This window comes from Podarcis pityusensis (genome assembly GCF_964106645.2).
Source record: "Podarcis pityusensis genome assembly, chromosome: 10".
Lineage (NCBI taxonomy): Eukaryota > Metazoa > Chordata > Lepidosauria > Squamata > Lacertidae > Podarcis > Podarcis pityusensis.
In genome coordinates, this window is record NC_138035.1 from 6,889,109 (window position 1) to 6,909,330 (window position 20,222).

General features: G+C 45.6%; 1 protein-coding gene across 1 annotated transcript; it reads left to right on the top strand.

Moving 5' to 3' along the window:
- The first annotated feature begins 1,972 nt into the window (after positions 1 to 1,972).
- LOC308486306 (neuroepithelial cell-transforming gene 1 protein-like) lies at positions 1,973 to 19,208 on the top strand. The gene is made up of 10 exons (XM_081023030.1): positions 1,973 to 2,246; positions 7,948 to 8,055; positions 9,505 to 9,672; positions 10,827 to 10,889; positions 11,830 to 11,926; positions 12,825 to 12,901; positions 13,646 to 13,903; positions 14,725 to 14,895; positions 16,141 to 16,327; positions 17,118 to 19,208. Exons 1-10 carry the CDS (start codon positions 2,154 to 2,156, stop codon positions 17,525 to 17,527), a joined length of 1,632 nt encoding a protein of 543 aa, XP_080879156.1. The 5' UTR covers positions 1,973 to 2,153; the 3' UTR covers positions 17,528 to 19,208.
- Positions 19,209 to 20,222: the final 1,014 nt, after the last annotated feature.

Sequence of the window (20,222 nt, forward strand, 5' to 3'; positions counted from 1 at the left end):
GCTAAAATTCCCACTTGGCCGTCACTATTAAAGATACAGGAAGAAGCCTTGTTGTCTTTAGCATCTGATTATCTTTCAGCCCAGCCCTATACACCAGGGGTGGGCCACCTCAGACCTGGGAAACAAATGTGGCCTCTTTGCCTGGTCCTTAAAACTCTCCCCAGGCCATGTCCCTCTTTTCCCAGGCTAGGATGCCTCCTGAACTCCGATAATGCCTCTCGCCTGCCTGGGTAGACGACAGAGAGGGGTGTGTGCAGAAATCAGTCGCCTGGACAAAGGTAAAATTTACATTAGTTGCCTTGCCTACTTTTGCTTCTAGTCCCACCCACCATTGGCATATGCCACACACCCCTAGTTTGCCCCCAAAGGAATGCAAACCTTGGTCTCAGCGAGGTTCCTCACTCCTGTTATACTACTCAGAAGCAGATTTGACCTGGAGTTGTTCCCCAGTAAGTGTTCCCAAAACTGCAGCCTCAAATTCTCCCTAAGCTGCACAAGTGCTGTGCTTGAACTTCAGTTGCTTTGAAATTAGCACTACTACTAGCGGAGCTCGTTGCTGCACTCTTAAAAATACTTGCACATACAGTAAATTAAAGCTCATTTTTATAGAGACGCTCTGGATTTCTAGCGAGTCCCCCCAAACAGTTCCGATAAAGCTGCATCAAACGTGCCACGCAGGGAAAATAGGAATAACGCAGGTGTGAAGGATGCAAAAACGTTGTGTTAAAAGCAGACATTTTAGCAGGTGTCACTTGTCTCGCAGAGGTGAGAAACCTGACGCCTCCACAAATTCCTCTTGCAAAGAGCGATTTGCGTAGCAAGTTCCGCCTCCCGCAAAGTGCCACGACTCTTGTTTACTTACTTGCGAAGTCTCATTGTTTAAGCAATAAATCTTTGACCTGAGCCTATGCTTGTTTGCTCAGAAGCAAATCCCACAGCCACCGTGGGTTTACTTCCAGATACATGCATCCTTTTGCTGCTGTGTAACTTGACTTTTGCTGGGGGGGGGGGGGTGTCAGCGTGGTTTACTTTGAAGTAAACGTGTATCGGATTGCCGTCGTGCAACCCGACCGTATGCATGTTAACTCGGAAATTAACCCTCAAGTATGTGTGCAGTACACCCTGTGAAACCTACTTTGGGAGTAAAGTGCGACGGATCTTGGCGGAACTTACTTCTGCGAAAGCATGCACTGGATCGGGTTACTCGGTCGCGATCTCGTGCGTTTATTTTGCTGGTTAGGTTGCAAACCTAATTCCGTTTTCCTGCAAGTGAGCCGCACTGGATTCAATAACTTAGGAGTAGACACGGTTAGGCTCGCAGCCTTTGTTTTTGCAATTCACAAGTTAAGCCCGTTTACTTGCAAGTAAGCGCCGCTCGGTAAAACATGCATGGGGTTTGCACGCTTATTCCTCGGGATCGCGTCGACCAATTTTAGCGGTTTTGCAAAGGCTTCTGATCTCAGGATTTAGAGTTTAGTTTCTTCCTGCGTTTCCAGGGTGCGCGGGTGTTAATACTGACAGTTTGTTGCAAGTTAGGAGAACACGCTAGCCTCCCCTTGGCGTCCTCCTGTGCAAGGCAAACGTCGGGAGGGCTCCAGTTACAGATAGGTAGCCGTGTTGGTCTGCCATAGTCAAAATAAAAAAATCCTTCCAGTAGCACCTTTAAGACCAACTAAGTTAGTTCTTGGTATGAGCTTTCGTGTGCAAGCACGCTTCTTCAGATACACTGAAACAGAAGTTGCCAGATCCTTCAAAGCCAGCCTCCCTCGGTGCTGCGACGGTTCAGGATACCTCCTACAGGGGGCTCCAGCCCAGTGGTCCAGCGCCGGTTCTCCCCTGCCGTGGGGAACCTGAGACGGCTGGGCGTGTCACTTAGCAGCGGCCTAGCCAATGGCTCCCGGGCGCCAGGAAGCCCCGCCCACCAGCCCGCTCTTACGCCCCGCCCACTGCCTCTTGGACTGCTCTCCTCGGAGCGCGTCTGCGTGAGTCACCTGGGAGCGGGATGGAGCTGTTGCTGCAGCCCCAGCAGAGCTCAGAGCGCGGCGAGGGGCAGATCGTGCCGGAGTAGCCGCCTCGCTCGCAGTATCAGGGGTGGGGAGGGCGGATTACAGTCAGCACAAACCACGAGGAAGCCTTGGAAAAGAAGAGGGGCTATGGTGGCGCACGATGACGCCGGGGGGCTGCTCCCCATTAAGAGGACTATTCGGGTGATAGATGCGCAGAACCAGTCTTTCAGGGAACAAGAGGTAAGGCGTGCGTAAAAAGCCTTAAGCAATCGGAAGAACGATAAAGGGTTTTCTTAAGCACGGTTCTGCATAGTTGCCCAAAGCGTTGCCCAAAGTCCGCTCTTTTCAACAGAAGGAGGTTTGCTTCAGAGTAAGCCTTCAAGGGATTACGCTGCGCGTGTAAAAGGTGGAACCGTTGATTTGTTTGGCACCTTGCTCCCAAACCTGCCTGTTTAAAAATGACTGAAATGAAGTCACCTGTAGCAGGCAAACGTGGAAGTCCTGTAGAAATGCCGTCAGCTTGCTGGGAGAGGTGCAAAAGAGAGTGAAAACCGTCGGAGTGTCTGGGTTGCTCTCCGTAGGCTAAGGTGTGAGTCAGTGAGTAGAGAGTAGTACTATTTGTACTTTTGTGTCTTGCATACTTTATTTGAAGCTGCTAGCTAAGCATGACTTAACAGCCCTTTCAGGAAAAGCTTCTCTTACAGCTGGGCTCTGTTAAGGAAAGGTGTAATTGCGGCAGGCAGTTCTGAACTCCTTAATTAGGGTGCCAAGTGTGTGTCTCATGCCTTTCTTGTTAAAAGGAAGCTGCTGGGGTGTGTTGAAACCCTTTGGGTATTTGTTGAGGTCTAGGCATTGACCCTGCTTTATTTATTAAGAGGGAGGGACTGCTTATAGCAATGATGTCGAGGAGCCAGGAATGTATAGTCCTAAAATATTATGCATGTTATCTAAAGTTGCATGCTGACAAAGGCATGAACCATGGAAGGAGAAGAAGGGAAGTCTTCGGATATTCTAAAGTTTGTAAAATGTTTGTTTTGAAATGTAAAATTGGAAACTTAAGAAAAATGGTTACAAAAAAGAGAAATAAGCTCCCCCCTCCATCCGTTTGCCATTTAAGGAACCTGAAGCAACTGAGCCATTTGTCAATGGAATTTGGTTGCTCATTCTCTCCTCTCCCCCTAACCTTCTGAGTTTAGCATGGCTTGTTCCTCTTTTACATTAATTCCGCCCACCTCCCAATCTTGTGATGTTGTGTGTATGTATCCTGCAATGGAGTAAGCGGACACAAATGAGTTACAGTATTTCATTGACTGCCAGTAGGGTTACTTGTCTGGGTATGCGTTTTCAAGGGATCAAGCTCCACTGTGGGTGCTTTGTTGTACACTTTAATGGCATTTCCCTGACTGTTGAGTAAATTGGTCTCCAAGACATTCCTACAGGATTATTGCTTGTATGGACGGTGATATGAGGCATAACGAAAGTACTTTAATCCTGCTGAAATGCATACCTCAAGGTGTCTTCTGGTGGGATGGTGGGAATTATGAGAACTCAAAAGTCAAGACTGCTATAAGTGATGCCTTGTGACATATGACATCCTGTCCGGAAGCATTGTTGGTTTCTTTATGATTCAACAGTTCGGCTTTAATAAGGCAGAACTTGGAAGTTGAGTCTAAACATTCTGGTGCAACACACGCAAGGGTTTTTGGCAGCTGTGGAGGTGAAATATACCAACTGAAAGCAAACTTCAGGATATTTCTCAGTAAGCTTGCCTTTATTTGTCTGTTTGGATGTTCCATGTACAGGAGACTTTATTAATTTAGGAGGACAGGGCAAAAAACCGTTTTTATGTTATCTGCCAACCTGAAGGTTCAGTACTGTGAGTCCTGACAGGTTATATAGGTCTTGAACGCAGCTTGGATGTACTGCCTGAGATGACCGAATTGAAGACAACAGGGTGTCTCTTTGCCGTTTGTTAACCTGTCTTAATTTGGGATATTGCCATAACTTTCCTAAAGTGGATATTAATAGATGTAGTGAGCTGCTTCTCTTCTTGCTGAACAGATAATGCCATTAGAAATGTACACACAAGCGCTTAGGATTAACATCTTGACTTGATGAAAGAGACTCCATAAATTAGATGTGATGTTTTGAGGAGTGGAGGTTAAGTCAGATTCTTTATTGATTCACCAGTACGTTTATAGGGTTTATGTCGTGTAAGTCATAAATTTGTGACAGAGAAGAGTTTTTGCTTCCAGAGAAACCTTGTAGTTTCTCTATTGGGTTCAGAGATGAACAGCTTCATAGTCCTAAATCCTTTGTTACCCTGGATATGGCAAAATGGTGGAGAGAAACGACTGTCACATGAGCACCTTTGGATGAGTGCTGAGGAACCACCTAAGTGGTCTATTCCAATAGATATCTAACTACAAACAGAAGCATATTGTGGGATCAGACTTTAGTCTTAGAAGTGAATTTCCAGATGTGGCTATCAAGTGTCAGCTTCTTCTCCCAGGCAGCTGGTGTAAAACCTGTGCCCCTGAGCTCTTCAGCTCACATCTCATTTGGCATTAACTGAAAGCCTATGTTTCCCAGGTGTTCTCAGCATTTGGACTTGCTTGCCTGAGAGGCATTCAGGTTCAGTTCAAAGGTTTCATCTGAACATGACTGATTTGTTTTCTGAAGCAAAAGAAGCCTCTGGAAGAATATTTTATATTCTCTTCTTTGCTTGCTTCTGTGCTGAAGTGTGAAGGCTATTTTCTACACGAGAGCAGGCAAGGATGTCAGATAATGCTCTCTTTAAAATTCACAACTTGAAAAACTGGTTCAGTCATGCTCTCCATTGCTGCAACTCCGAAACTCAAAGCTTGCCTCCCGATCTCCCATCAGGAACAATGAACAAATTGCTCAAAAGACAATTTTAAAATACTTGGTGAACTATTTCGGTGTGAGAACAGTGAACTCAAAATGTATGCAGTCTGCCTGTTCACAGAGGTTTCCAGAAGAGCAATAATTGTCTAAAAGGGGTGTTGTTCCTTTTTTAAGGCTAAAGGAAAATTAGAAGAGGGGGGAAGCTCCTCTCCCCCCAATCTGAAGAAAACCAGTTTTGTTTCTGCCCAGTGTCTGTCTGAATGAAATTGCCAAGATGTTGAGTGGTTGAGTGGGAGTGTGTGTGTGGAATCCTTTGTGCTCTGTAAAAAAGGGAATTTTTTTTTGCCAGCCTTGCCACATTTTTGTGCTTCACATTGGCAGTGCTGTGCTATACAGGCATCTATGAAAACTTAATGTACACACCAACAGCATGGTGCTGTGATACATGCCTGTAACAGGCCCTTGAGAAAAGGAGCTCCCCTGCCAGTTCTCAGTTTTTCCTCTGCAGAGCTCTAGCTTCTGTGTTCTCCTCTTCTACCTTATTTTACAGTGCTGAATTCAGCATATACCCATGTAAACCTTTTCCTTACTCTCCACTTGAAATATCATGTTGCAACACAGCTGTGGAATGCATTGTAGTGCCTAAAGAATGTAGAAGCCACCTGAAAAACTCATTCTTCTTGTTTTTTTTATCACCACTTTTTGCTTATTTTTTATAAGACTCGATGTCTAGTCTACCTTTTCAGGCTCACAAACTAAAGCACACACCGTAATACATTCCACATTGAGCAAATGTGGGGGAATATGTCCTCTTTTTTAGTGCAAACTTAAGTTCGCTTCATCCACCTAAGTCATTAATATAGTGCTTTTTTATTTACAGAGGGCTTTTATATTGGCAGTACCCCTTTCAGATAGTTGTTGCACACAACATTTACATGAGGAAGAGTGACTTGCCCAAGGCTATACAGTGAGGCAAATGGGGCACTCCCAGACCCAACCCCAACCTGCTGTTCTCTGGGCTAGACACGGTGGGAGGAGCTGGTCTTTAGGCTGTAGCTGAAATCTTGCATCTTGAGCAAAGTAAACAGGTTAGATTCACTGGTGAGTCTCTTGGCCTCCCAAGCCTCTGTTCAACATATGTGAACTGGAAATAACAGCACCCTGCTTCACAGCTTTAACCGCAAGAACAAATAAAACAGGAAGCATGGTTATCTGTCATGAGTTTTGGTGACCTAGCTGGTCTGTATGGAAGGAGTTCTGCATACACCCATGGACATTAAAATGGCATACTTTTATTTATTTTGTGTGTGCATTGCTTCCTATGAAACAACTCAAAGCGATTTAACAATAAAACCCATAAAAAACAATTTCATATACTGTAGATTTGTGTGTGTGTTCATTCCCCCCCTCCCCCAATGAGATACATTATGAAACTGCAAGCAAGCAATGATGGGACTTTCCTCTGTCAGAAGGGCTGTCGATGTGCATGTTCCTTGCTTCACCTTGAAAGTGGATCCTGCACTCTGCCAACCCCCCCCCCTGTGGAATTCATGACATCATTCCTCCGTGTTCATTGGTATCTTAATGGGAGAGCAAAGCATTGTTGCTTGCTGGGGTTGTGCTTTACTGACTCCAGCAGAGCTATTTCTGAATCGTCACTCCTGGACATGACAGTAAAGCCCGACCGACTCAGTCCTTCTCCTTTTTTAGTCCTACCACTTCCTCTGTGCAGCATGTGTAATCTCCCAACCCCAACAACCATTACTATCTGTGCACCTAAGAATGAAGTTGGTCCCACTTTTAATCCCCATGGCAATAGCTTCCACCTTTCTGGTTTCTCTAGGGAGAAATCTCCTGGATTGAAAACATCAAATGAACTTGACCCTTTTCTAGTGTGAAGTAGAGCTGGCTGACAACACAGTCTTGTGACGGGGTTGCCTTCTGCTCTGGCTTCTTGTAAAATTACGGCATCCTGTCAATTCCCCATCGAAAATGAAAGTGTAGAAGGCCACTGCGATTGTGGGTGCTGTACCAAAACTGACAAAGCAACAGGATCCTGCCCAAGGGCTTGAAATCAATTGGGGAAGGGAAGCTGGGCTGGAATTGATAGCCTAAATCAAAAGTACTGGGAGGGAAGTTTGATGAGATCACGATTGTATTTCCAAGGGAGGGGAAATCCCTGTCTTGCAACTTCAAAGTGCAAATGCTGTTTTGAGACAGACTGACAATACCTTAAGACCTTATCTCTTGAAAGTCAGCCCTAGCAATGACACAGACCTCAGCTATGCAGCCCTAAGGTATTTGAGCAGCCTATTTCTCTTTAGTTCAGGCCTTTGAACATCTCTCTCTCTCTCTCTCTCTCTCTCTCTCTCTCTCTCTCTCTCTGCACAGTTGTGCCTTGTTCTTGCTTTGGGAATCTGAGTGTCTTTCTGAGAGAGGCATAGGAATGCAAGGATGTATCCCTGCTCTCTGCCTCCAGCACATTGCCTGGCAGTGGTAGCAACACATCTGTAGTGATACACAGGAGGTGGCTGCCAGTGACACACAAACCTATGTGTGAGCAAGCTGCTAGCAAACTGGAGTCATCTTCCAGGGCAGAGACACTCTTCCTTCTTCCACACCTCTCATTAGATAGCTGGTCTCTTCCTTTATTCATGTACTTTGCTGTGGTGGCCTGTCTTACTAAGACACTTCAAACTGTCATGCTAAATTTTGTTTTAACACCCAGCATAGATTTAGGGGCAGAGTCAGAAAAAAACCTCACACCTCATTCTCCCTGGGGGACAGGCAAAAAAAAAAGTTGGCCCTGAAAACAACTTTGTTTGTTCAAGCTATAGTGGACTTTGTTATTCTTGCTTCTTGCTAACCTGAGCAATTGGTTTGTACTATGGTTATGACTTTAGTGTTTAAACAAAATATATTTGTCTTTTGATGGGGCTTGTGTGCTTTGGGATTGGGTGCCTTGATGCTCTGTGCAGTCCTTATCCCCTTCCTCCAAGAGAGTCTGGATACTGTCAGCGCACTAAGTCTTGATTAAACAGTCAGTACAACTTGTTCTCTCATCTATTTGCAGGAGCCTAGCAATAAGCGCGTCCGACCTCTGGCTCGGGTCACCTCCTTGGCAAACCTGATTTCTCCTGTGAGAAATGGTGCAGTGCGAAGATTTGGACAGACAATACAGGTAAGAGAGTAGATAAGCATGTGGGGTTGATGTTGCAATTGTTGGGAGGGGGGCGACTATGGAGTAAGTATTACCCCCAGTTCTGCTGAAGAAAGGATTTCTACAGCCTTCAGAACCGAGCCTCATATTCCTCTTTTTACTTTTTAAAATGAGCAAGTTTATAGTCCTCATGGGTCCAGAGGGGGGAAATTGAAGTGGATGTTTGAGGGCATGGATGGCTTCTTTGTCTTCCTTCTCTTCTCCAGTCTCCAAGCACCTCTAGTGAAGCCATAGGGTGAGGGGGACATAGAAACTTGCTCAGTTCTTACAGTTGCAGAACTTGGATTTAGAATTTTTCCTCCCGACAAATATTTTAATTCAGTTTTTCCACATACCAACTGGCATTTTGTGTCCTAACTGCCTTGTAGTCCACATCTCTGCACAAACCTATAAGCAAGTCATTGGGACAAATGAAATTTGCATGCTTTTGGATGCAGAATTCTTTTCCCCCTGGTTACTTTTGCAGATAAGGTAAATGTGTAGAGATGGCCCAGTCAAGACCTTGGTGCAGTTTTATCAGGAGCAGCCTATAAACAGGCCAGTGTGCAGGGGGGGGGGCATTAGATTGCCTCCTGTGCCAACACTCGATGGCTGCATGTGACATACTGCAGCATGTGCTGCAGTCTGAGTTTACCCGGCTGTTCATAATAGAAACGTGACCTCAGCAAAGCCTGCCATGTAAGATACACCATCCACCCCAACTGTGTAAATACTCCTTGCTCTGGATGCTAGTGCTCTTTCAAGCCACAAAGAACACAGCTCACATGGCTTGTTAATGTTACCAGAGCTGGGAGAGGTAGAATTACACTATTTATGTACTTGAAACCAGATTCTCAGCCAGCTTAACCCCAACCCTCTCCAGCTATCCAAAATCTGGAGTATGGGAAGGGGAGGGTTAAGCAAAAGAGGGCATTGGCAAATTAGATCTCTCAAGGCTCTGTGGTGCCAGGATTAGCTACACACACACCCTGGCTGCTGAAGCCGTTAAGGGTGAAGTTTCTTAAGGCAGGCCTGCACAATTTGGAATCCACCTCCAGGGCATGGCGTTCTGCTAGGTACTTGACAACTCACCTATTTGTCACTTCCCTAGCGTGCAGCAAAGCCAGGAGACGTTGCATCACAGTGGGCTGCCTTTGGCTCGCACAAGTGGGTTTATGACAGATTATGTGGGCCTGATCTTAAGGATTTTTCCACAGGCATTCTTCAAGAGGCTGTTGCATTGACCAGGACGTCGTCGTGTTGTTGTGTTTGTGCTTATGCACACATTTTGCTGGGCTGTGCAACATCCCTGGTTGGCATGAAATGCCTCGCGGCTGCTTTTCTGTACAGCGTCTGTTAAAATACACCTAAGTTCCTAAGGTTCATGACTGAATTCAAACCATCTCCTTCCCCCTCCCTGGTGTCCTGCAGTCGTTCTCTCTTCGCGGTGAGAGCAAATCTCCAGGCAGCGCGCAGAAACTGTGCAGCCGGTCAGCTGCTCCCACGCCACCGAAAAGAAGAAACAGTGTGCTTTGGTCCGAGACGCTGGATGTCAACATGAAAGAGACGCTGAGCACCAAAGAAATCAAGCGCCAAGAGGTATGCCTCCAGTGGGGCAACCCCAACAGCCAGCCCCAGACGGATGGGGCTGTTAGAATTCAGCACAGAATTGGGATTTCTGAGCATCTTGGCTGCTGTTTGAGAGGGAAAAGAGCAATATGTTTATAGTCCTCGTGGTCTCCGGAGGCATGTTAAGATGACCTGTCGGCAGTGTAAAGAGAAGCACCCAGTGTTCAGGAGGCAGCAATCATGTTTCCAGCTCCCCATTTATGACAGCTAACCTCCTGCCACCACCATATCCCCAGATCTGCAGAAGGCATTACTTTGCTGCCTGGAATAAGGCAAACTGGGCAAGTAGATACATGAGAAGAAGGTTGCATAAATAGTGTGCTCTCTGGTTTTGCATTTCTATGATGCAGCTTGGTGGTAGTGGGGGAGAGGGAGGAGGCCTCAGTTGTTCAGTGTGTAGAAGATAGTGGCGGAAGAGTTTTGAAGAACTGCTCTCTTCTCCAAAATGAAGGTGCTTCTGTCCCGCCACATTCCTTAAAAAACAGATTAAATTCCCCCTCCGTATCTTGACTGATAATATATTCCCCCTGGCTGAGGCCCCAACATGGGAGACAATATACTTCGTATTGGGCATAAAAAAAGGATTAATTCTGAAACGCCATCTTTATGACTCATGCTAGCTGGTGATCCGGACCAAAGTTATGCATTAATACAAATGACTGAAGCAGCAAACGAGAAAAAGAGGGCCAAAGTTCAACCCTCTGGGTGAGTTCAGCACTTCACACTGAAGTCTAACGCGTCCCAGTGTTTGATTTGGCATGATCTCGCAGCTTCAAAGCCTCCTTTCACGACAAGGAGTTTACTTTTCTCAGCAGTGATTCAAGCCATTCCCTTCCGTTTTGGCCCTTAAGCCCAGGTGGGCGGGTGCAGCTCAACGGTTGAGCTTCCCCCCTTTTGGCTGCAGAGCGGCTGGCTTCTTGATCAAAATGGTTTGGGCTATACAGGTGGGGCTAGATTGGCTTCTACTTTGCTGCTGCTTCAACATAACTGGCTAGTGGAATAGTCTGTGGTCAGCAAAACCTCAGAAACCCGGAAGTGGTACATTTTTTTTACTTCAGCAGCTGTTATTTCTAGGGCAATAAAATGGAGACAGTTCTGATATTTCCCCCACTTTTTGTTCGCAGGCGATATACGAAATGTCTCGGGGTGAGCAGGATTTGATTGAGGACCTGAAGCTTGCCAGAAAGGTTAGTATCTTTCTCTGCTTTCTTTATATTGATGACACTGCAAATCAATATATTTGTTAGTTCCCCACCCCACACTTTGCAACGGTTAAATGCACTGGATATACTGGATTAGGCCTCAGACCTTCGGGAGAGGAAAGGACTTCGCTTGTTCCATTAGAGGTCACTGGAGAAATGTATTCCTTGTGGAAGTAGTTGTGCTGGTTGCTCCTGTGCCAATTTCGGTTTTTCAGTGAAATAAGTCACATGGTAATTTTAATAATAATAATAATAATAATAATAATAATAATAATAATAATAAATATTTTCATTTCTATGCCACTTTATGTTTTTAAGAAAAATTCTCAAAGCAGCACCTTTGTGGCAGGATATACCATTAATGTGCAGCAAGCTGCTTTGAGATTTTTTCTTAAAAACACAAAGTGGTTTAGAAATGGTCATCTAGTCCAACCCCCTGCAGTGCAGGAATTGCAGCTATAGCATTTGGGAGGGGAGAAGGTGTAAGAGGGGAGAACTCAGCTATAGGCTCACCTGCCCTTCCCAGCCCGACAGTCAGCAAGTGCACCTGCCTTTTTTGTGGGCAGTGAATCCCGCAGCCACAAAGTGATCTGGGAGCTCTTGCTTCAGCTGCCTGGAGGTCGCAATCCTGTTGGATGGAAAGTCCCATAGGAGGCTGCCCATATAACAAGTCAGACCCTCGGCCTTGTGTCCACTTATTGGCAGTGGCGCTCTGGTGTTTGAGTCTTTCCCAGATCTCCTTGGAGACCAGTGCTGGGGACTGAACCTGGAAGCATCTGTGTGTGACGCATGTGCTCTACCATTGAGATACGGCTCTGTCACTACCCTTTTCCCCACTCCAAACTGTGCAGCTGCACTGCAATGCCATGTCGAGCTGTTTTTTATTTTTATTTTTTTGTAATTTCCCATCCTTTCTTGTTGACAGGCTTACCATGACCCCATGCTGAAGCTGTCCATCATGTCTGAAGAAGAGCTCACTCACATCTTTGGGGACTTGGATTCCTATATCCCTTTGCATGAAGGTGAGCTTCTCCACCCCTACCTCCAAAAACAACAACAACAAAAAACCCCTCCAGCACATGTAAACGTGCCACATTCTCTGCCCGTCACATCAAAGTAGCTCAAAAAACCAGCCTATAAAATGTTAAAACCATAACGCATCTACGACAAAATACTCACATAAAATTCCATGTGCAGACAGCACAGGGCTGCCTATGGCAAAAGCTTTCTGAAAGCTTCAGGTTTTTAAAAGGTAAAGGTAAAGGGACCCCTGACCATTAGGTCCAGTCGTGACCGACTCTGGGGTTGTGGCGCTCATCTCGCTTTACTGGCCGAGGGAGCTTCCGGGTCATGTGGCCAGCATGACTAAGCCGCTTCTGGCGAACCAGAGCAGCGCACGGAAATGCCGTTTACCTTCCCGCCGGAGTGGTACCTATTTATCTACTTGCACTTTGACGTGCTTTCGAACTGCTAGGTTGGCAGGAGCAGGGACCAAGCAACAGGAGCTTACCCCGTCGCGGGGATTTGAACCGCCGACCTTCTAGATCAGCAAGTCCTAAGCTCTGTGGTTTAACCCACAGCGCTACCTGTGTCCAGTCAGGTTTTTACCTGACTGTACATTGTCCGTGGCGAGGGCTGTTTCATACACCCACCTGCAAAGTGCCGCTGAGTGCCACTGCAGAGAGAAGGGCTGGCCAGCTCCTCCAGCAGACCTCTTCTGCGATGTGGAGCAGGGGTTTTCTGCAGATCTAAAGCCACATGAGAAGAAGCCTTCTCCGTGGTGCAGAGGTGGAAGGCTTTGAACGTCATCCCCAGCACTCTGCACTTGCGCTGATTACTGTTTTAAATGTGAATTAAAAAAAAAAGGGTATGTTGAGAAGAGTGTCCTGGTACTAATCCCCTTTTGTGTTTATCTTGCAGACTTTCTGGCCAGGCTGGGGGAAGCGACAAGGCCAGATGGGACAGTGGAGCAAATTGGACCCATTCTTGTGAAATGGGTGAGTAACCCTCGGATCTCTCTCCCTCTGTTCCTTACGGGAGATCAACCATCCAAAATTCATGGGAACATTGGCTTTGGAAAGTCATGAGATCCTACAATTAAGCTGATGTGTGTTGCTCCGGATTTCATTTGCATAATGAACTTTTCAAGCCGAATTGACTTGCATTTCTGTCTGGTTGCTTGCCAGTTAATTTGAGATGAGCAATGACAACAAACATCTGAGGCCTGCTTCTCATGTTATTCGCCTCCTCCCAGCCTCAGTTACTCATCTACAACATGAGAATGATAGTGACCTAACTTACAGGGCTGTTGTGTAAGGGTTACTGAGATAACCTGTATGAAGTAACCTGGGCACTTGAAATAAACCGTGCTAAAAGAAATTTTGTACACTGCAACTGTGAACAGGTATATTAGCACTCCAGGCTGAAAAAGTATGGTATATGATGGAGTTCATAAGTCCTCTCTTGAAGTTTTGAACTTTTGAAGATCTTCACATGAGGGTAGATGGGCATCACTTAACCAAAAGGCAGCTATGAACTCCAGAGGAATTGGCTATGGAATGTGCCCCTTGCTTTCTTCTCTCCCTGCTATATTCTTCACAGTGGGAGCTGCATAATTGGAATTCCTCACGTTCATATAGAACACTGTAGTGCACCTAGCAGATTGCCTGACTCATTCAAGTGGGGAGGGGCGGCAGTTCTGAAGCAGCAGTTTACAAATGCCCTTGCATCGTCTTTTCTAGCTACCAGGACTGAATGCGTACAAGGCCTATTGCAGCAACCAGTTGGCAGCTAAAGCTCTCCTGGACCAGAAGAAGCAAGACCGCCGAGTCCAGGACTTCCTCCAGCGTTGCCTTGAATCTCCTTTCAGCCGCAAGCTGGACCTCTGGAGCTTTCTGGATATCCCTCGGAGTCGCTTGGTCAAGTACCCTCTCCTCCTGAAGGAAATCCTGAGGCATACACCCAACGATCACCCCGACGTTCAGATTCTGGAAGAAGCAGTAAGTGCCTGGGGATTCTCTGCACAGAGCTTCTAATATATTAATGATTGTAGAGTTGAAAGGGAACCCCAAGGGTCATCTAGTCCAGCCCCCCGCAATGCAGGAATCTCAGCTAAAGCATCCATGACATATGGCCATCCAACCTTTCCTTAAAACCCTCCGGTGAAGGAGAGTCCACCACCTTCCGAGTGAGTCCGTTCCACTGTCAAACAGCACTTACTGTCAGAAAGTTCTTCCTGATGTTTAATCGGAATCTTCTTTCCATAGTAAAGTACCTTTTTAAAACCAAGTCCCACCTTACAAACTGTCTCTTTCTTGCAATAAAAAGTAAATGCAGTTTGTTGAATGATGGATCAGATTAGGTGGAAATGGCCCCTCTCAGTTAGTACTAGTTGACGTTCTTTTAAATACGTTGTTAAATGCGGCAGGCCCAACACCAGGCACAAAAGCAAAGGAAGTTCTCCTGCGCAAGTCCCATTGAAATGGGTTGGGAGCTTTGCAAGCACAAAGCAGTGCTCTTCCAAGGGCTTCTGCTCACCGCGGTGCAGTTCTGTAGGAAACTGCTTTGTGTGTTGTACTCTACTTGCCAGTTGGAGTTTCTACCCCAGCCCCAAAACGTCTTGGGCAGTCCTGCTTGGCTCAAGCAATTGAACATTCTGTTTCTGTTTTGTGTTGTGGTAATCGTCAGGGGTCCCTTTACTCGGTTGAGTAAGGCCCTGTCCCATGTATCTTCTCAATCCATTGCCTGTATTGAGGCCTGTGCTCTCGCTGCCCGACTTCAGTTATCAAGCAGCATTAATTGGTGGACCCTTTGCTTTTAGATCTCCATAATCCAGGGAGTCCTCTCTGACATCAACTTGAAGAAAGGGGAGTCTGAATGTCAGTATTACATTGACAAGCTGGAGTACCTCGACGAGAAGCAGAGAGACCCACGAATCGAAGCGAGCAAAGTGCTGCTTTGCCACGGGGAGCTGAAGAACAAGAACGGCCATGTAAGTACCTGATTTTACAGAGGTGATGCTACAGATGCTTCCATCCTGCATCCACAACACCTGCCAAGGAACTGCAGAGTGAAACCTTAAAGCAAAAGGTGGAATGGTCCAGAACTTGGCCTGTCTCAAATTCTTGAGGGCGGTGCATCTTTTAACCCTCTAGAAATAAGTGCCCAGGATCTGCCACTTTTACCTCTCAATTTGTTCTCTCTTTTTTAAAAGAGAAGACTATCTTGCTGTGACAGAATTGGCACCCCTTTCCCCCCACTTTCTTTCCAGACCTTGACTTTGGTGCCAGGTCATTAAAAAACCCATTAAGAGGTATCAGGCAACACTTAAGACACCGAAAGCAGGGCTGGCATCTGCCCAGGTTGCAGATGGCTGTGAAATAATTAGCATAAAGTTACTACAGAAAGCACGGCATGCATTTTGCTGGGGGGTCAAGAGGTATTTCCTGCGGGCTCCCAGTGATGTAATGCATCCCTTAGATTCTTCCAAGTATGTAATCTTTTGGGCTTGAAGAAAACTGACGACAGCTTGGAGTCTAAAGCGGCTCTCTAAAAGCTTGGCCGGTGCTGCTGCTCAAAAATAGAAGCTGGAACCTGAAGGGGTTGCTTGGCCTTCCTCCCAGCTATGAGCAAAACGTCTTGTCATAGGTCAGCGCAACCTATTTTGTAGTCAAAACTATCTTGTGTCTCCCTGGCTGGCAGCCCTGCATCATTAGTGGCTCTGGCAATGCGAGTCCTCTAGCGTTATCGTGGTTGTCTGCCTATGGAGATCTGGTGCTTATTTGGAGTTGTTCCGCTGACCCAGTTTGCTTGAGCATTTTCTCTGACTGCCAGCACAGACTCCTGTGCCTTGGGCAGGTCTTTCAAGCAAGGGCCCCTTGGAGCCTTTCAACTGGAGAAGTGCCTAATACCGTATTTTTTGCTGTATAAGACGCACCAGACCACAAGACACACCTAGTTTTTGGAGGAGGAAAACAAGAAAAAAAATATTCTGAATCTCAGAAGCCAGAACAGCAAGAGGGATTGCTGCGCAATGAAAGCAGCAATCCCTCTTCTATGATAGCTGTGCAGCCTGCATTCACTCCATAAGACGCACACAAGATTTCCCCTTACTTTTTAGGAGGGAAAAAGTGAGTCTTATACAGCAAAAAATACGGTAATTCTGCATGTAGCATGTATATATATGTATTTTGTTCCAATTTAAGATCTTGACCAAAGCTTTTCCTCCCCCCTCCAGAAGCTCTACGTCTTCCTTTTCCAAGATATATTGGTTCTAACTCGGCCTGTGACACGTAACGAGCGTCATTCTTACCAAGTGTACCGGCAGCCGATACCCGCTCAGGACCTGGTGCTCGAAGACTTGCAAGATGGCGACGTGAAAATGGGAGGATCCTTTCGAGGTGCCTTTGGCAATTCCGATAAAGGTATGAAGCAAATAGGCTCACATCCTTCGACAATTCTGTCCGAAGGCTGGCTTGTATGCAGCTGTCTTTGCTTTAATGGGAATTTGTCAGGATTAGTCTCCTTTCTCCTGGATTTTGGCATAAGCTTCCACACAAATCCAGATTGGGACTTGCCAGGCCCTGAAAAAATATCAGCATTGGTCCTGAATATGACTCATGATTTGGATGTAGGTCAAACATTCGTGAAAACCTTTCAGCAAATGAAAACCGCTGGGTGGTGGGGATCTGGGAGGGAGACTTTGGAGACCTAGGAATGTGTGTCAAAGTAGTTGGGCAAGCGAACCTCTATGACCATTGCTCAGTTAAAAAGGTAAAGGGACCCCTCACTGTTAAGTCCAGTCGCGGACGACTCTGGGGTTGCACGTTCATCTCGCTTTACTGGCCGAGGGAGCCGGCGTTTGTCCGCAGACAGCTTCCGGGTCATGTGGCCAGCATGACTAAGCCGCTTCTGGCGAACCAGAGCAGCGCACGGAAACGCCGTTTACCTTCCCTCCGGAGTGGTACCTATTTATCTACTTGCACTTGACATGCTTTCGAGCTGCTAGGTGGGCAGGAGCTGGGACCGAGCAACAGGAGCTCACCCCGTCGCGGGGATTCGAACCACCGACCTTCTGATCGGCAAGCCCCAGGCTCTGTGGTTTAGACCACAGCGCCACCCACATCCTTATTGCTCAGTTAACTTGTGTCAGTCAGCATTCTGGAAGCTCCATTCTGATGACATCTCTCCTCCCCTTGTTTCCCCCCTCTGCAGCTAAGAACATCTTCCGGGTCCGCTTCCGAGACCCAGCTCCCGGCCAGTCCCACACGCTGCAGGCCAACGACATCTTCCACAAGCAGCAGTGGTTCAACTGCATCCGGGCGGCCATTGGGCCTTACCAGCTGAGCGCTGCCCCTTGCGAGCTCAAAGAGCTGCCGGAGCTCAGCGAAGAGGCAGAGGAGAACAACCCCTCTGTGCCCAGTGCCAAAATCAAGAGGAGGCCGTCCACCCTCTCCGGCAGCCTCCACATGGAGCTGGACGAGAACGGCGTGGAGTGCAGCTCAGTCACGGACATGGCGGCGGATGAGGCCAAGAACCCCAAGCCGTACCGGATGCACTCTGGGCTCCGGAGGACGAGGGAGAGAGCCCAGCTCAGTGGCAAGCGGAAAGAGACACTCGTTTGAAGGGTTCGGAAGCCCTTCTCCCCCCTGTTTATTTATAAATAAAAAGTGTACATTTTCTTTCCTGTAATGTGAGGATGGTTACTCCTTCTGAATATAAATGTCTGTGGTCTTTTTGTTTGTGTTTTGTTCTCCTTTGATGGCAGCTACTGGTTTTCAGCAAACACTGTTGAACTAGAGTCTGGTTCTGAAAAGCAACGACTCTGATTTTGGGGGTTACAAAGTGGGTTTTGAGAACGTTGCATCTGTGAGGAACGTTTTGGAGCAAGCTTCAGCTGTTGCCAAGGAGCTGTGAATTTTTGAGGCTTGATTCCCAAAGAAAATAGAGCAGACCCATCTTTAAAAGCGTGTTTTATTTCTCTCTCAGCAGTTCTACATGGAAAAATGCTCCTTATTTAAAATTTGAGTTTTCTTTGGCTTGTGGAGTGATTCTGATTGATGCAGTTCCCCCTAGGCTGTTAAATCTGGTTTATTTCAGCCCTTACTATAGAAGGAAGGTGGTCTGAGACCTGCAACCCACATTTCTCAGAGAAACAGACTCCAAAGTTCAACAGGTTTCCATTTTACTGACTGGAATTCTGTACTTAATTTTTGTTTGTTTGTTGTACATTCCTTGTGTGAATTGACATGACCTGCCAAGTATTTAATCTTGTTTTATTATTATTATTTTTACCTGAATACATTTGTAGAGAACTTTTGTACTTTGATTTCATTGTATTTCTCAACATCCGAATTGGCGTTTTTCTTCCTTTTTTTTTTTAAGTACTTGATGGGTGTGTGTGAGTGAGAAGAGAGCATGTGTTGGTATGTTATGTATATTTAAAAGCCAGTTCAGGACTTTTCAAGGTGAAACAAAGCCATATGTTCTTGAGCCATTGGGAAAATGGGAGAACAGAGTTTTTACCCCCATCCCCCAAACTGATCTGGGGTGCCTGTGCCTTTAAAACAGCTCTACTTCAGCAGAGAGAAGGTGCTGTGTAAGCAGAATTCTGTATTTCCTTTTAAAGGTACAGGAGAACCTAGGTGGTCCGCAAGTTTGGCAATCTTACGGGGAGGGAAGATTTGAGGTCCGTTTTGATGTAGCATTTTGGGTTGGCCACAGGCCCGTAGAGTGCCTTGTGTACTCCGAACTACTGAAAGCAGATCGCAGTGGACGCAGAAGGCTTAGGGAATGTCGCAGAAGGTTTAGGTAAAGAGGAGATTATACTACAGAGAGCACAAAAGGGATGAGGTCTTTAGAAGGGGAGCATCAGAAAGGTGCATTTGGAAGCAATAGGAGGCACAGTGTATGTAGCAAGACTTGGTAGGAGGTGGTGTTAGCGAGGAGAAGGAAGGAAACGGGTGAAGTCCTTACTTGCGGTTTTGAGGTCGTCCCCCCTCCTCAATTTCAAGGAAGGAGGACGGTTTACCTTAGTGTAACGCAAACTAGCAGGAAGAAACTTTGAACGCTTCTAGTAGAGCATCTGAAGCACTTCCAAAAATTAGCCGAGTTCTGCAAGTTTTCTTTTTCTTTTTGAGGGGGAATTTCTGGTGCAGAAGAACCATCAGGCTAGAAGCTAGAATGGGGATGAAATTCTGGAAACAAATGTAAATAATAAAACAACCAAAGCACAACGACTCTGTAAAAATGTGTGTGTTTTTGTACAGTGTTAAAGTGTGGTGTACAATTAAAACTTCCTGCATATTTCCTTGTCTTTCATCATTAATGTGAGAGTGGTTTATCAGGCACATCAATCGCCAGCTCTCCAGGTGAAGCAGAAAAATATCACTGCCATCTTTTAACTCCAGCTGTGGTTCAGATACCTGGGTTCCTATCCCAATGGGAACATCTAACCCAAACCTGTTGGTGTGTATTGTACTATCCTTATCACTCTCATTTTTTCCGAGAGGGTTCCTTTTCTGTATTTTGACAGTAAACACATAGTGAAGCAAATCGGCACTTGACGTGAGCTCTGTCACGCAGCTTTGAGGTTGCATCACCTGAAAACAGCACATAATATTTATCTTGTGAAACATATTCCCTTACAGTAGGCTGGATTATCGGTCTCTTTACTGAGCCCATTGGCCTCTTGTGGGCCCAAAGTAGTAAAAGTTCATCTAGCTTGATGGTTTTAGTTCAAAAAATATCTCCATCCATAATTAAAAGTCGAGATGAGCTTGTTGCAAGCTATATGGGCTTTGCTGCTGGGAAATGAACCATAGAATTATAAGATAATTATATATATATATAATTATATATATATATATATATATATATATATATATATATATATATATAAAATTATTATAGTTTCACAAAAAAAGAATCACATTAATAAAAAAGAAAAATTTAAGAATAAAAAACAAAATACAAAAGGAAAAAAGAAAAAACAAAGTAAAAAGAAAAAACAGTTTAAAAAAAAATTCCGTCTTTTCATGACTTCTTTTACATTTACTTGTTTCCCGGACCTCCTCATACCTCCCTCTTTTGTATTCCAATTCAGTTAGTTAATCCAGCAATTTCTTTCCCTCTTTTTTAATCCCAATCCTTAATATATTATAACATTAAGTTTTAACCTATTAAAAACCAATTTTTCCATTCTTTTAACCTTTTTAATCCTAATCCTTAATCTTGATATATTTATAACTTTAAAGCCTGTACAGCTAGAAGCCACTTAACTTCAATCCAACATCACTCTAACATTCATTAATTTTGCAA

Excerpts from the sequence above, each read along its gene's own strand:
- LOC308486306 (XM_081023030.1), top strand. The coding sequence starts at position 2,154 with ATGGTGGCGCACGATGACGCCGGGGGGCTGCTCCCCATTAAGAGGACT. Across the intron at positions 9,673-10,826 it reads AAGAAATCAAGCGCCAAGAG|GCGATATACGAAATGTCTCG; the intron begins GTATGCCTCCAG and ends TTTTGTTCGCAG. Across the intron at positions 12,902-13,645 it reads GACCCATTCTTGTGAAATGG|CTACCAGGACTGAATGCGTA; the intron begins GTGAGTAACCCT and ends CGTCTTTTCTAG.